This window comes from Sphaerodactylus townsendi, linkage group LG01, assembly GCF_021028975.2.
Source record: "Sphaerodactylus townsendi isolate TG3544 linkage group LG01, MPM_Stown_v2.3, whole genome shotgun sequence".
NCBI lineage: Eukaryota > Metazoa > Chordata > Lepidosauria > Squamata > Sphaerodactylidae > Sphaerodactylus > Sphaerodactylus townsendi.
Window position 1 is genome coordinate 134,026,828 of NC_059425.1, and position 15,839 is coordinate 134,042,666.

At 41.9% G+C, this 15,839-nt stretch overlaps 1 protein-coding gene across 8 annotated transcripts in view; it reads right to left on the reverse strand.

The window, feature by feature from the left end:
- ANKRD6 (ankyrin repeat domain 6) overlaps nt 1–15,839 on the reverse strand; it is a 76,671-nt gene that overhangs the window by 40,758 nt on the left and 20,074 nt on the right. For 7 of the 8 annotated variants that reach the window (XM_048494463.1, XM_048494437.1, XM_048494473.1 and 4 more), the window contains exon 2: nt 5,885–6,150. In XM_048494463.1, the coding sequence (XP_048350420.1) occupies nt 5,885–6,004 (120 nt within the window). In that variant the 5' untranslated portion in view covers nt 6,005–6,150. Of the gene's footprint in view, nt 1–5,884; nt 6,151–6,400; nt 6,532–15,839 lie in introns of those variants that run through there. The other variant, XM_048494428.1, reaches the window with a different exon arrangement.

The window sequence follows — 15,839 nt, forward strand, 5'->3', positions numbered from 1 at the left end:
GTGGAAACTAGTTCACACAAACCTCCATTGCTGTTAATCGGTGTGTAACTTTCCTTTATGCCTTTTAAGTTCCAACATTAGAGTTCACAACAAGTTTGAGTCTATATCTACAAGCACAGGCAGATTTTATCAGATATTTACAAGACTATGCATACTTGAAGAAGTATCTTTTGATCTAAACAATCATGCCAGACATGCTATATTTCTTCAGCCTGGCTAGATTTACTGCACTCTAGTAAAGGGGGGTGGGGAACAACAGAAACCTTTTCAATGTTGGCAAGCCTAGACAACTGTATTATTAGCCTATGGAAGGCAGCATGATCTGATTTGTAGCTGCTTCAGTAAACAAGAATTCCAAAGTGCCATTTTCTTCCTATTCCCTTTTTCCATGGATAATACTGACCATATTACTGGAGCTTTAAAACTTGAATTAGAAGGGATTTAATGTTTTAGGGGGGGAAAGTACACATAAACGCCTACCAGTATTTTCTCAGAAGCTACTTTGATTTACATTTAGGTTTGATTTCTATTAAATGATTTATATTTAGCTAAGAAAAAAACTTGCTAAGGAGATCTATAATTTGTCATATGTTTTGTATATCCACATTTTGTCTTGTAGGTTTACATATCCTAAATAAACTGTATAATTCACACAACCAAAAGATCAAAGTAACACATCTGTGCCAAAACACAGATTTCAAAAGCAATAAGAGGAAATGCAGATTTTCCACATTAATCTTTTTGTATTGAATCCAGATTGGCAGAGCTTCCAAGCAGCAGAATTCAGTGAGAAACTGATAAGGTTTCCCATTTGGAGAGTGTTATGGTTGTTTTCAGAAAGTTGAAAGTCTCTCAGGTTCCAATCATGGTTTTTAACAATGTTATGTAATAAAAGGATGACTGGAAACAGTGGAATTCCTGACATGTCAGGATTCCTGCTCATAATACAATTTCTGAACCAGTTACACATGACTTTTACCCTTAGTCAGATGCTTACCCTAAAATAAAGTGTAAAGTGCATGTCTCATTGGAGGAGAACTCTGTGTGCCAGTGATCAAGTCACTTTGATATGCCAAACTTAATGCCAAGCCATGGGATTGGTGAAACAAATCTATATCCTCTCACCTAGGTTTTAACTGGTGAAGATAGAGGCATATAAATTCAATGTAATATTCCACACAAATAGCCTACTATTAAAGCTTCCGCTTCCATAATCGTGCATTCCAGTAGGAGTTTCCTGTGTCTAGAACCATATTAACTTATTTTCTCATATTTTTTAATTCAATCAAGAATGGATTGTGAATTCATTTCTAAATTTTATGAAGTTGTTCCCACAGAATACAGTTTCATTAGGTACTTCCTTTCTGTAATCAAGATGTTTTATTTTTCTCATCATCCAATGCATCTAAAAGTATCTTACCTGGCAAGGCACCAAGTTGTGAGATTCAACACAACATTGTTGAAGGCTTTCACAGCCGGAATCAACTGGTCGTGGTGGGTTTTCCGGGCTGTGTAGATCTTGTTTCTAATGTTTCACCTGCATCTGTGGCTGGCATCTTCAGAGGTGTATCACAGAGAGAAGTCTATAACATACTTCTCTCTGTAATACACCTCTGAAGATGCCAGCCACAGATGCAGGCGAAACGTTAGGAACTGTATTAACTCAGGGGATAGGGCGGTATAAAAGTCCAAAGAATAAATAAATAAATAAAATAGCCTATGGAAGGCCACATGATCTGATTTGTAGCTGCTTCAATAAACAAGCCGCTTCAATAAACTGCAACACAGCCCGGAAAACCCACCACAATCAACACAACATGTCTACCAGAATTTGACAGAACTCTCAGTAAATTTTTCAAAGAGCAGCAGCTATTCATGTACAGACTGATCATCAGCATATTTGTTAGAAAGTCACATCCTGGTTAAGTATGCACAGGATGGCAGCCTTAATCTGTAATCATGATCCAGCAACAATATATTGTTTCAAAGAAACAGATACAATGATTTTTCTCTTAAACCTGGAGCAAAATACGGTGAGATGAGATATTGATTTAGTTCAGAAGCAATACAGGCCATTGTCTGGTACTATATGGATGGTTTGATTGTTTGATCAAACTATCCTTTACTAATTCTGTTCTGGCAGTAAAGCACAAGTTAGTTTGTCAGTCTAAATGTTTCACAAACCAAACTACAGAAAATGTTGTTTTATGTTGTATTGCTTGGTTGCCCAAGGAGGGGAGATCAGCCGCCAGCCCCCCCCCCCCCCAATTAAAATATACAGGACACTAACTTTTTGGGTTAATAAAACTGGCCACAGATTGGTTCTGGTGGGTTTTCTGGACTGTGTGGCTTTGGTCTGGTGGATCTTGTTCCTAACATTTCGCCTACATCTGTGGCTGGCATCTTCAGAAGTGTATCACAGAGAGAAGACTGACTTCCTTTTGCGATACACCTCTGAAGATGTCAGCCACAGATGCAGGAGAAACATTAGGAACAAGATCCACCAGACCACGGCCACCAAGCCCGGAAAACCCACCAGAATCAGTTGAATCTGGCCATGAAAGCCTTCGACAATACATTGGCCACAGATTGTTTATTGATTGTAGACTAAGGAAACAGAGGTCCAGCATAGAGGGTGGATCCCTGCCCTGGGCAGCACGCTTGCTGAACCCAATACCCATATTACTCCAGCCCAAGTCCTGAAGGAACCAAGAGTTGCAAGTCAAAGGGAGCATCTTGTTGGTCCCTAAGGAGCTATTGGGCCCAAATATAATCAATAAATAAGATATTTATTGTTTTTTACTGTCATGGACTAATAAGAGTTTTTATAACTCTGCTTCAAATTGAACTATGTCCTTAGAAGTAAATAGGCTTAGAAGGGTATAATTCCACTTAGGCTGGCATTGGACCTCAGCTAGCTCTCTGGAATATGAAAGAGAAAATATAGGAGCTTGGATGGGGGCAAAAACAATTGTTTAATTCAGGTTTAGATAAACAACAAAAATGTGGATGATGGCCTATGACCCAGGAAGCAACATACCAGTTAAAGGCCAGCTGTCTATATAGTATATAAACAGAGGAAGCCAAGCAAAGTGAGCTTACTACAGAGGGCAGCCAGGCTTTCCTCCCCCTCCCCCACAAACTATTTGTACCTCAGAGAACACTCAGAGAACAACTTTAAATGACAGAGAAAATAAAATTCATATAGGCTCACATGCCCCACTATCCAACCTTTTATTCTCATCTGTTATCATTCTTTTTTTTAGCCTTAAATATTCTCTTTTACCATTTTCTACAGAATATTAATAGATTTACAAATATAAAACCATTATGACAATAAACAATATTATGATTCAAACGTATTGTTTTAGCACTAGGGGTCCCTACTTTCCAATAAAGGCCCAAGGAAAACAGAATGATAGAACAACATTACCAGGAATATTAAGGGAGCTCTTCCCAGCAACTACCATGTTTTTGTAAGTGACTAGTCTGATGATATAACATGACATACCTCAGCAGTCGCTGATTACTATTCCCAAAGTATTAGCAGAATCTGCATGGGATAATGGTGGTAGTACTAGTAGCAGCCATAAGGAAAAACCCAAAGTGCCACACACACTATAGCCAGAGGCAACCTTTCTTGTGATGCTGAAACACCTTCCCAAAACATGATGCTTCAAGCAAGTAAATTTTGACAGATCTAAGCATGGGTGAGATTTTATAAAGAGTGGGGAGCCTTCACGTATTATGGTTTCCAGGCAGAATAAGCTTTAATGGTTAGCATAGTCACCCTTGAATTTCACAGTGTATGACTAACAATTAGATGTGGATCTTGTGTTACAGGTTGTAGCGAAAATTTGGTCTCTGATCTGAAAAAGCTCACTCTTACTACCATGGATCTTAGAAAAGACAAGCATGACAGACAGCCCTAAACTTCATAATTGAAACTACCATTTGTGGAACAGGAGCTGGATGTGCATAGGTTTGACTCCCTATATCTCTATAATGGTCTGCCCTATTTAGCCAAAATTGGTTGCTCCATGCATTGTCCTCCCAACCCCACTGATACACCATGCTGCTGCAAAAGAAAAAGGGTGAGGAAACCAGCATCATGGAGTTTGGGTGGAATCATAGAACACTTGGCTAATGTGCTAACATCACTTCTGAGTTTGCACTTGGCTGGCAATCCTAGTGGCACACAGTTTCTGACCAGCTACAACCCCATGCATGCATATGTCACATTCACACAGTGTAATATTACATGTTTCAGATGTACAACCAATACATGCACATGCAAAAGAAAAAAGCCAAGTAGCCAACAAACCTAAGAATCTGTAAAGTGAAGCTCAGTACAACTGCAAAGGGGAAATAAGGAGGGAAAAGGAAGCAGGGGAATCCTTCAGCATTCTTTCACACCAACCATTACTAAGGTGGGAATAACAATTTGTTCTTGTTCTTTCTGTCTCAACGCACAGCAGATGCAGAAAGTACTATTACAATGTTTTAAAATGCTCTGTTCAAAAGCAAAAATCTATACTCTTATTGCTCAGGTCCCAGGTAAATGATACTTGACATCACAAGGGATAATCAGTATATCTCTGGCGTTCCCAGCATGTTTTGACCCCACAGCAAGCTAACTAGAATGCAGCACAAAAATGCACTATTAAGAGCAGGTGATAGTTATTTTCATTCACATTGTGGCAGCCTGAGTTAAGACTGCAAACTCTCAGTAGAGTGAACTTGCCACTAACTATGAATGGGCCATTTCACATATCACAAAGATTTAAAACCCATGCCGCCACAGGAAAAGCACACCATTCTCAGCTATTTAGCTCCAGGGCAACATTGAATTCAAGGAGATAAGGAAAATAGAAGGGTTTTAATAAATAAATACAGGTTAGATAGCTGTTAAACTTCAAACAAAAGATGGCTGACACTTGGGAGCCTCTTAGAATACTGGTTTGAAGTTTTATAAGCATACAGGTTGGTTTGTTTTTGGAAACGACAGGTGGATTAAATTTAGAACACAATTGTGCTATACTATTTTTGCAGCAAGGTCCCACAAAGACAATATTTGCAGCATTGACTGAAACGTACAGGTTGGCTGTAGGGTACCCATATGTTTCCTCAACAGGGCAAGTACCAGAGGGGAGGGGGGTCTCAACCTGGAAAAACAGTGTTGGGAGGGAACAGTTAACCCCTTCTCCCCCCAGACTATGGTCCCGATCTGAACCAAGACCTCCATACACACAGCTACTACTTCCCAATAAAAAACACAATAGCAAGCCAGTTACAGTATCTCATCTAGTTTGACCCCTACTAACTAAAACACACACACACACACACACAAATCCTGCATGTTTGAAAAATATCAGCACTATAAAATGATTATTAAAAATATCTAGAATTTCACGAACAATAAGACCCCGTTTTCACCAACAACCCAAAATATACTATTTATTACTGAAGTAATAGTCCCTAAAATGGTGCTCTCCTCTCTTTTGATATATACATGGTGAGCGTGGGGGGGGGAGAAGAAAGAGCTCCCTCCCCTTTAAAATGTTTCTCCTCCCACAATAATGATTTTGCCACTGCAAAACGCAAATATAGACTTGGAAAAAAGATGATTGCTTCATTGCCGATTTTTAACTGTGGTAGTTTCCCTCTCCTGGAATAGGACAAATAGCAGAAAAGGAGAAAACATATTCCACGACTTAACAGAACCATATAAATACAACTGCAAAAGAAAAGAAAAAATAACCCTCTTTCACCTACAACACTTATAAGAACAATTAAATTTTCAAAGCAAAGAACATTTATCAAAGAGAAGGCTTTGGGAGTGCGGTTAGTTCAGTGAATTTGTAAGGAGTTTTTCTCCGGTTACCTTGGTAACAGCTACCTTGGCACCCTTGTTGATAAGCTGCACAACATTATCCACTTGCCCTTTATACGCAGCTATGAGAAGGCGTTCTGAAAGCACGGCGACCACATCCTGCTGGCTCATGAATTAGGAAAGAGTGGCTTTCAGGACAAGCAGTGCACAAGCTCCTTCAGCCCAAAACAAAAGCTTCACATCAGTCCAAAAGGAGAGCACAGAGGGACCCCAGTTTGGTTAGAAGGGTGGCTCCGTTGCTATGCCATCTTCTGGATCTACAGATTGGGAGAGCAGAGAAGAGAAACCATCAGTCACATCTTGGAAAGAAAACAAAAACAGCTGCAATTGCTCCTTCAGAAATCCTCTGAAAAGCAAACAAGAACCATGAAGAATGAACAAACAAGAATTGTTGGGATTTCCACATGCAACAGACAGGAGTTAGATGAGAGGAGGTTTTTGATATGTCCTTCCGCTCGATCAGGAGTTTAACAATGATTAAATATGTAAACTGTACAAAATTCTAACCCCAGATCTCAGCAATGTTTGAAACACGAGGTGAGCCACTGTGCTGTTTAGAAGCCATCCTTCTTCTCCCACTCGCTCCAGGGTGGTCATTTGCAAGCTCCCTCTCCCTCTGGAGCTTTTCCCACTAGTGGGCAGAAACGCAGCGTCTCCACTCTGTAGATCCGCTCGTTTTCACAGAGTGCAACCTTCAGTGTACGTAGGCACCGATCAATTACCCCATATGCCTAAATGCCTTCCAACTATGCCCTCCTTATTGTTAAGCACACTGTAAAACTCTCAGTCCACACTCTCAACAGCACACAGCTGTATCGATCCCTGAACAGCCAGAGAGTACATCTTAAGAAGAGCAATCGAAGAGCAAAGAAAATAAACTGATATTCCCTCTAGGATATATGCCAGTGTTGAAAGACTGTTTTGCCACATTCACATACGATGTTTTAAAAAAAACATTTTTAGGCTCTAAGTCTCCTCATAAATCTTTTAAAACAAGGAAGGCAGGCAAAAACCATAGAAATTTCTGCAATTTTTTTAATTATCCACACAGAACTCAGAAAACTGGTTCATTTATTTTGCCACAGAAAACACAATCTTGCATGACTTGTATGAGCCTACCCTCCAAATTTATGTAAAATATGGAACCCAGAAAATACATTTCCCAAAAACTTTTTAAAAAACTGCTCATGGGTGTAAACAATGGTATCTAACTGGTTCTGGTGGGTTTTACGGGCTGCGTGGTCTGCTTCCATCTGTGGCTGGCATCTTCAGAGGTGTATCACAGAGGGAAGTCTGTTAGACACACACTTCCTTCTGTGATACACCTCTGAAGATGCCAGCCACAGATGCAGGCGAAATGTTAGGAACAAGATCCACCAGACCACGGCCACAGAGCCCGGAAAACCCACCAGAACCAGCTGAATCTGGCCGTGAAAGCCTTCAACAGTACAGTGGTATCTAAATCCAGTTATTTATCCACCTAGTTGACTAGATAAACCGTTAAAGCAAGAAATTATATTTCTACAGTGTTTTATGGACGCTACAGGAATGCTTGGATGAGCTGAAATTCTGAAGTAAAGCAGTAATACGAACTTCACATAATTTCCCCCATAAGTAGCAGATACATGGCATGGGAACCAGAAGTCACATGGACTGTTATGTCTGTAGCACATTTGGACAGGAAAGGAGAACCATCAGGCCTTCTGACTGTAGTGCCAGATTGTCTGAACAGAATAGCAGGAAAAGTATGGCAATAAAGCATAAGCAGTCTTCACCTGCACTGTTGTGCCCAGCTAAACAACACTCACCTCTTTTGGATATGACTGGTAGTGCACCTACCAGATATGTTGGCCACTACAGTCACACAGCTACACTAAGGATCATTCCGCACAGCATATTTATAATGAGCTGCAATCGTCATAAATTAATTTCCATCTACAAAAAGGGAAAACAAGTTCATCTATAACAATTGCAACTCGTTATAAATATACTGTGCGGAATGAGCCTAAAAGTAGGTTCTGAAGACTATCCCATAGCTGTGAAAAACAGTGTTGGGCTCACCTGCAACTACTGTTCCTTGAGAAGTCTTCTGCACAGACACATGCTGAGATGACATACAGGACTAACAAGCTGGTTGCTGAGCTCATTTTCGTTCCACAAGTAGAACACTTATTGAATAAAGCTGTACCTTTGGAAGAATTTATTTCCACAGAATGCAGGAAAACGGCAAAGAACATCCACAGCATGTCCTTTGATCAGGCGGCCAAAGAAGAACTGAGGGTCCTTACTTTGGCTCTGGGGAGGATGGGGAGGGGTTTCTAATCGGCCTGAGCTCAGCAACAAGTTTGTTAGTTGGCCTGTGCAAATGCGGTCCCTCTGTGGGAATGCAGACAAACCATGAAGATTAACAAGTGGAGTGTGTGTGTGTGTGTGTGTGTGTGTGTGTGTGTGTGTGTGTGTGTGTGTGTGTGTGTGTGTGTGTGTGTGTGTGTGTGTGTGTGTGTGTGTGTGTGTGTGTGTGTGTGTGTGTGTGTGAGAGACACACAACACACTATGGTCCCAATCCAGTTTGGCCCTTCCCTCATGCATAGGAATTGAGTTTCCATCATAGAATACCAAGCAAGCACACACTTTGAATTAAAGTCTTCTCTGTGCCATGCACCCATTACATGGAATTCATAACCCATGAATTCGCCTTGAAATATAATTGATGCAATGATGCATTAGAGCATATGAATTTTCCATAACAAGAGGATTCAGAAGCACAAGAGATTATGCACTTACTATAAAAGTGTGCCAGCAAGTATCGGGTTCAAAGCTGTGACAAAAAGAAAGGTTCCCCACCAAAACCTGTCAGCCTGGTAAGATAGCAACAGATCTGAAAACAAAAACACTCATTTCAGTCACTCATGAGACCAAAATGGGCTTAGTTATGAAAGCACACAAGAAGTATAGTTGAACTGACAATATAAATCACTACTGCAGACCCAGAGCAATGAGAGAATGATGTAATCATCTGCCAGATAATTAAATCCAACCATATCCTTCAGTGACTCATTCACTGTGGCAAAATAAAAAAGTATCTCTCGATGCAACAAAGCTGGGTTCTTTTTCATCCCATCTCTGACAGTTTGGCTGCAATATTTTGGACAAGTTGGACTTTCCAGACTGTTTTCAAAGGCAGTCCCATATAAAATACCTTACTGTCTCCAGGAACCCGTTAAGGAGTTCCACAGACCCACCTAACTTGAAAGGAGAAGTACGGCAGGATCTCCACACTGGTAGCTCCCCAGTCCCTTAATGATATTTCCCAGCAGTTTCATGTAGAGGTTGCACAGCACAGAGAACGAGATGAAACCCTGAAGGTTCTCATAACTTCAATGCCATGAGGTTGAAAAACAATCTCCCAGCACCATGGTGTGAAGTCAGCAAGTCAAGGAAATAACAGAATGCCCCCCATTCACCTCAGCCAGCCTCTCCAGGATACAATGATGGTTGGTACTGAATGCTGCAGAGAGATCCAGGAGAATACCAGCATGGATGCATTCATTCTTTCGTTCTCCTGGCAAAGATCAGCGGACAGGGTGACTAAGGCCATTTCTGTCCCAAACCAAGGTCAAAATCTGGAATGAAAAAGGTCTACAGATAACCTTTCTCCTCCAAGACTGCCTGAAGCTGCATAGCCAACCAGCCGCTCAAGTGCTATGCCCAGGAACTGAATGTTGGTTCCTAGGCAGAAGTGGGGTTCAAGGTTGCTTTCTTCAGGATGGTTTAGTGATTGCCTCGTTCAAGGTGGTTGCTCTTGCACAGAGGGGCATTTATTACTTCTTGGTCCCACTCGACCAACCCAGCCTGGCTTGATACCAACAGCCACAAAGGTCAAGGGGTCAGTCTAGATGTGGTGGGAGAAATGATTCTAAGCAGTCCCCCTTCATAAGCTCTCACTATGGCCGTTTCCGCACAGCCACGCTTGGGGGGTGCATCGGCGTATATGACGCCGACGTACCCCCCCCCCGGAACCGTAGGGGCAGGAAAGACGGAACAGCCTGCGCAGAGGCTGCGCCGTCCCCCAAACACCTTACCATCCCTCCGACCTTCCGGCGGGTCGCCCAGACCAGGGGACACATACCCCTGCCCTGCGCAACAGCTCTGGAGTCGCAGGGCAGGGGGAGCGTGTCCCCTGGCCTGGGTGATGCGGCGGAAGGTTGGAGGGATGGTAAGGCGTTCGGGAAAGGGGGGGAATGTTCGCACGGCAGCAGTTGGAAGCCAATGTTTCTGAAAAACCTCGCTCAGGGACTGCTGTTTCTGAAACAGCGGCTGTTTCCGAAAAACCTCGCTTGGAAACAGCAGCTTCGCGCCGCTCGGGGGTTGCGAGACCGCTGCTGCTGCGATGCGGCGGCCGTGCGAACCCTTCCCCAGGGACGCTGTTTTTAGCGTCACTTGGACGCTGCATTCCGCCCATGTGGAAAGAGCCTAACTTAAAGTCATCTATACAACTAAGACAGTGGATGGATTGAAATAATTTAACAACCGGTTCCGACAATGGGATTAAAATAATTTAACTGGTTTTTTACAAGCACCAATTTAACAACTAGTTGTTTAGAAGCACCAATTTAACAACTGGTTCTGCCGAAATGTTGCGAACCTGTTGAATCCCCCCACTGAACTAAGACCAGATTGCACTTTAATGGCATTCTGAAATTGAACCAACTGTGGAATCTAAGTCATGACAGATGCAAGCAATTTTATCAACAAAAGCTTCAGAGGGGGCCTGTATGTATTTCAGGTCTACATTATCAGAAGCCTGGAATAAAAAAGTAAATGTTACCATTGAAATAAAATTTGCTTCAAAGAGGTGAAATGCTCATATCCAGTCACAATATAAATGGTCTAGTCAATCTGACTTTCTACCTTGCTTTTCTTCTGTGCTGGTTTTCTTCCCAGTGCTGGTGATGATTGTGTACTGGGCAATTTTACTTTGCAATCTTTATTTTTTTGGGAGGAGCAAGTTAGTACTATTTTTCTACAAGTGTTAAGGCCAGGACTACACGAGGCAACCATACAGAGCCAGGGACAGGGAACCAGGAGGCAAGGATAAAGGTCAAGGGGAGATCCAAGAATCAACAAAAATTGATGATGCTGAATTGTCACGCAAAAGGCAGAAACCCAAGGAAGTCCCATGGTTAATACCAGAAAAGAAGATGGCAAGACTGCATTAATTGTTAAACAGCAGCAGCCAAGGGTCGCCAAGAAAAAAAAAAAAAAACAAAAAACAAAAAAAAAATAACAAAAAAAAAAAAAAAGATGAAAAGAAAGAAAAAAAAAAAAAAAAAAAAAAAAAAAAAAAAACAAAGGTCAAAAGAAATAGAGAGGATAGGAAAGAAGATCAGCACACCAGAATAAAGTACGGTAGTAATACTGTAAAACTGGACAGAAATTCCCAGCCTTCCTTAGTTTTGAAGTGATTCTTCCTGGAGAAAATCAGTGTGCTAAGCATATGGATGGTGCCTCTCATGCTACCTTTAATTTCTTTAGGTGCTCCATAGAATATGACAAAATTATTGGGAGAGTGGGCTGACTTTAAAGCAAGAGAAAACACTAAAAAAAACCTCTAAACTCACCTATGTTCTTTACTAGGGTCAGAATAAATTCCAGTGGCAGCAAGGATGCCAATAAAATTATGGGATGTTAAAATGTGCCAACATAGTGGGAAACCAGCAGAATAAACAAGAATGTTGGCATAATCAGGATGTGCTGCCTGGTTACAGGAAACGAAGGAACACTAATAGGAATCTGCTGGAACTGTGACCCCCCCTATTGAACAGTATCTCTGCCTGACCATGTCCAACAAATAATCAGAAGAGACCCGCCAAGCTGATCGTGTGGTGGTGGTGGGGATTGTTAAATTTCTTGAATCCGAGATAGGCCTAGATGTTATTACCACCACAGGAAAATAAACAAAATATTTTCCTGAGTCAGGTTGCCTGGCTACACTGGCTCCGGACACGGAGACTTGTGTGGTTCAGAAGCTTCCATAAGGCTCACGAAGAACGCTTATGTATGCTTGTGCCAATGATATATGGTTTCCCTCTTGTTTATGCCATTCTAGGATGTAATAAAAGCCCCTTTAGAGTTGAATTTATGATTTTCTTACTGTTTAGGATTTTAGTTTGACTAGGTTCTCTAGTTAGTTTAAGGTTCTGTTATTGTTAGGTTTAGGAAAAGTCTTGCCTGTAAGTATATGTGTTTATCCCTTTAAGGTTTCCCTAATGTTTAAGTTTAGAAATGTTATTTTTGAAATTTGTGTCTGATGGCCAAAGCAGTGCCCTGAAAGGTTTGATATTAAGGTACAAGGAAGTTGGCTCTGGAATGCAGCTTAGACCAACGCCCAGCCGACTCCTTGACAAAGACAAAGACCCTCTTTGGACTTGCAAATCGAATCTGTTGCCAGCACCCAAAGGTCCCCAGCCGTTGGCAGACGTGCAGGGACCACCACTGGACAATCTGAACTTTTCTTTGTTGCGACCAAGTGAGGCGGGAGCCTCAGGGGATTACTGAAGGAAACAGCCATCTGATAGAGGAGATAGCTGGGTGCGGCAGCGGGCCCACCTGGATTGTCTGAATAGGCCTTATCTGCTCTCCGTTCAGCACCATTGGGATTTGGTAATCCCATTCACAAAAGTGTAACTGTATCTTGCTTTTGAGTTGTTTGTTTTCCTATTGGTGTTTTGGTGAGGGACTTGCCCCCTCACCTCCCACTTCCCTGCCCCGTTGCCCCCTTTGAAGTTTGGGAATAAAAGTTCTTGCACTGCGTTGCAAGGGCGCGATTCTCCTGCCCGAGCTGTGACCATCACCTGCAAATAAAATCCTTTTGCTTTGAAGAATGTTGGCTTCCTGCACCTCACTACGTTGCTGAGCTGAAATCACTTATTGTTACCCGAGCTGCAGCGGTAACAAAGTCTTCACTGGAAACATGCGGTGGTGGGGAGGTTGAAACCTCAATGAAAAAGTGCACTTTATTTTCAAACTTTGTTTGATCTAGATTGAATTTCCCAGTAGGGATTCGGACAAGTTATATATAGACTAGCTTTCTAGGATTTTAAGTCATGTGTGCATACACCAACCCTTTCTACAACCACTCCACTGGTTGATCAAATACTGGGTTCAATTCAAGGTTTATCACCTACAAAGCCTTTAAGGGCACTGGACCCAGAAGCTTGCAGAACTACCTCTCCTGCTCTGTTCTGCACCAATAGCTCCTCTCATCTGAGAAAAGCCTTCTAAAGGGACCATCTTGCCAAGTGGGCAAACTGAGAGGCAGGCTCTGCAGCACCCAACCCGTAAGAACCTGAGCCCTGCAGAGTTGTGCCTACTTAAAACTGTAGGCTGGTGCAGCTGGGGCTGTTCCAGGGGTATTCCTAGAGGCTCCACCAGGCTATGGTGCTGGGAACGCCCTCTGCATGACCCTCAGACTTATGCCACAAATACAGTGGCAAAAGTCTGTTCTCTCTATGGGGCTTTTCAGGTAGCAGGAGGGATTTTGAATTTCCCTCCTGTCTGTGCCACCATGAGCCTCTTTGGAGGTGGCACAGTGCTGCCTTTGCCACACCATCTCAGCACACAGTGCAGCTCCAGCCCTCCCACCCCACTCCAAAATCTGGATTGCGCTGTTACTGTCTGTTCCACTTATTTTTTCCTAACAGCAGCATTATCGGTTCTTACGGCTATAGTATGATATTTCAAGTCATACAAAGAGTATCTATCATCAGGCAGCAAGGGTGGGTAGGTGGAAGAAAAGGGATAAGAAGGAGAATGTTCTCTGTAACCACATCTGCTCTGTAACCACAACAGACAGACTTCTCTCTATAAGGCAACTGTTATGCACTGGTGTTGGCACCAGAAGTCTTTCCCCCCCTGTATTTCTCTATCTTCCAATACTAACCAGCAGTGCGATTCTAGGTATATATATTTTCAGCATAAGCCCAGCTGAATAGCCCTGAATAGGATTCTGGGTAGACCTGTTTAAGATTGTACTCCAGGTGATGGTTTGGGGAAACCGAGCAGCTGCCCCCTTTCCCCAACACAATTCCAATGCATTACCTTTCAGTTCCATAATTATACCGGTAGTAACAATAAAAACTAGGATGAAAAGTGGCAGTACAATATTTTCATTATAGCCAAAGGAAAGCCATTAAGTTTACATCACATCTAAGGTTAATATGTTATTCAATGACCTGTGGTAGAGAGAGTTAATTTCAAGTTGTGTTCCCGTATTTTCAAAGGATGACGCATTATGAAAAGAATTTCACCAGACACTTGAACAACATAGGCCCAAACAACCTCTGAGGGCCTGGGGTGCTTCTTTCCTTCCGCTCTATCCAGCCTTCCCATTTCCCCACTTAATAGATGCAGCGTTGCTCATTACAGTGATTTTTCCCTTCTGTATAAACAAGAGAAAGCAAACTGGAGCAGGTGCAGACCACCAGCCAGGAGGGGGCATTGGATTCCTGCCAACACTATCTACAGACCACTTAGCGATAGATGGGAAAAACAGACTGTTCTTCTCCCCACTGAGAAAACAGAGGGTCAATAAAAGCAGAAGAAACTAGCCTTTGTCAGCTTGCCCTTATTCCTTCACTATGGAGATCTGCAAGTCATATATTTGCCAATAACAATATAAACTACTGATGCTATGTGCAACTCTACAAGGGCTTTCAAATACAGTCACATCTAATTCATGCCCATTTCCAATCTACACTATATATGCAGAGCAAATGGTTTTTATAATAATAATCCATGATGAGCTTGCTCCCTTTCCAATCTCCCAGCAGACTCCTCAGATGCTATCCCAAACTCCCCTGTGTTATACAGCCGTGAGCAAAGCCTCTATAAATATGAAACCTGCTCTCCATTGGTTAACTGTAATAAATCTGCAGATAAAACATCTTGTCTCAGATCTCTGGGCCATCGACTACTCCAGTCATCAGCCATTCTCCCCCTCTTTGTCTAGTTGCTGTCCTGTGTTCTCCAAACTTTTATTTAGTCTGAAACAATTTGAAGCAGGAGGAAGTCTGATGGTAAGCAGGCTCTAAACTCCTTTTCACTGTGCGGTCTTCCACAGGAGTTATCTGCCCAGAGTCCAGTGCTTTGGGGAAGTAGGTTTTTGCCCCTGCCTCCCCACAACATTGTGGTACATTTGTGCACTTCTGGGGATCTGTCTGGCTTTTCTCCAGTCTTTCTGAAAACTGCTTTGGTCCCACGTTTTGGGAAAGATGGAAGTAAAGTTGGGATGGCTGCTGTGAGTGTGAAAAAAATTAAAAAAATTTCAGCTCATATGGCAGCCACTTTCCCTGACTATGGCAGCCAAATTAAAGAAATGTTTTAAAAAGTAAAATATTGTACTAACTGTACTTTGACTTCTCAATACAGGCCCCACAGTAAATGACAGGCAGCAATCAGAGTCAAGCAGATGACAAATTCAATGTAAATAGGATAGCAGCCAATCACGTCACATGGTTATAGCTGCCATTAATATTACTGAACGCTTCTAATTTTACAGGAACAATAACATTGGGCATATTTCAGCAATTTGAAGTGGAAGTAATTGTTTACATTAAACATTACTAATATTTTAATTTTTTTAATTAACTCTAGAAAAAAATTAAATACAGTAACAATATCAATAAACTAAAAAAGGAAAAGGCAAGTGAGAATATTTCTATTCAGCTGTAGGACAAGCTCTGAACCACATCAGAACCAAATTTCTTCCTAAATAATTGAGACAACAAAGAAATCCTAGCATAGGAAGAAAGAACTTAAGAGAACAGATGTGAGTGAACTGAATTAGTCTAAGATTGCAGAATAAACTTTGTTTTGGCAAAGGAGACCGTTCTTACTGTACATTATTTTATTGGTTCCATGTCTGCCCCTTCCTGCCCCTGCTATA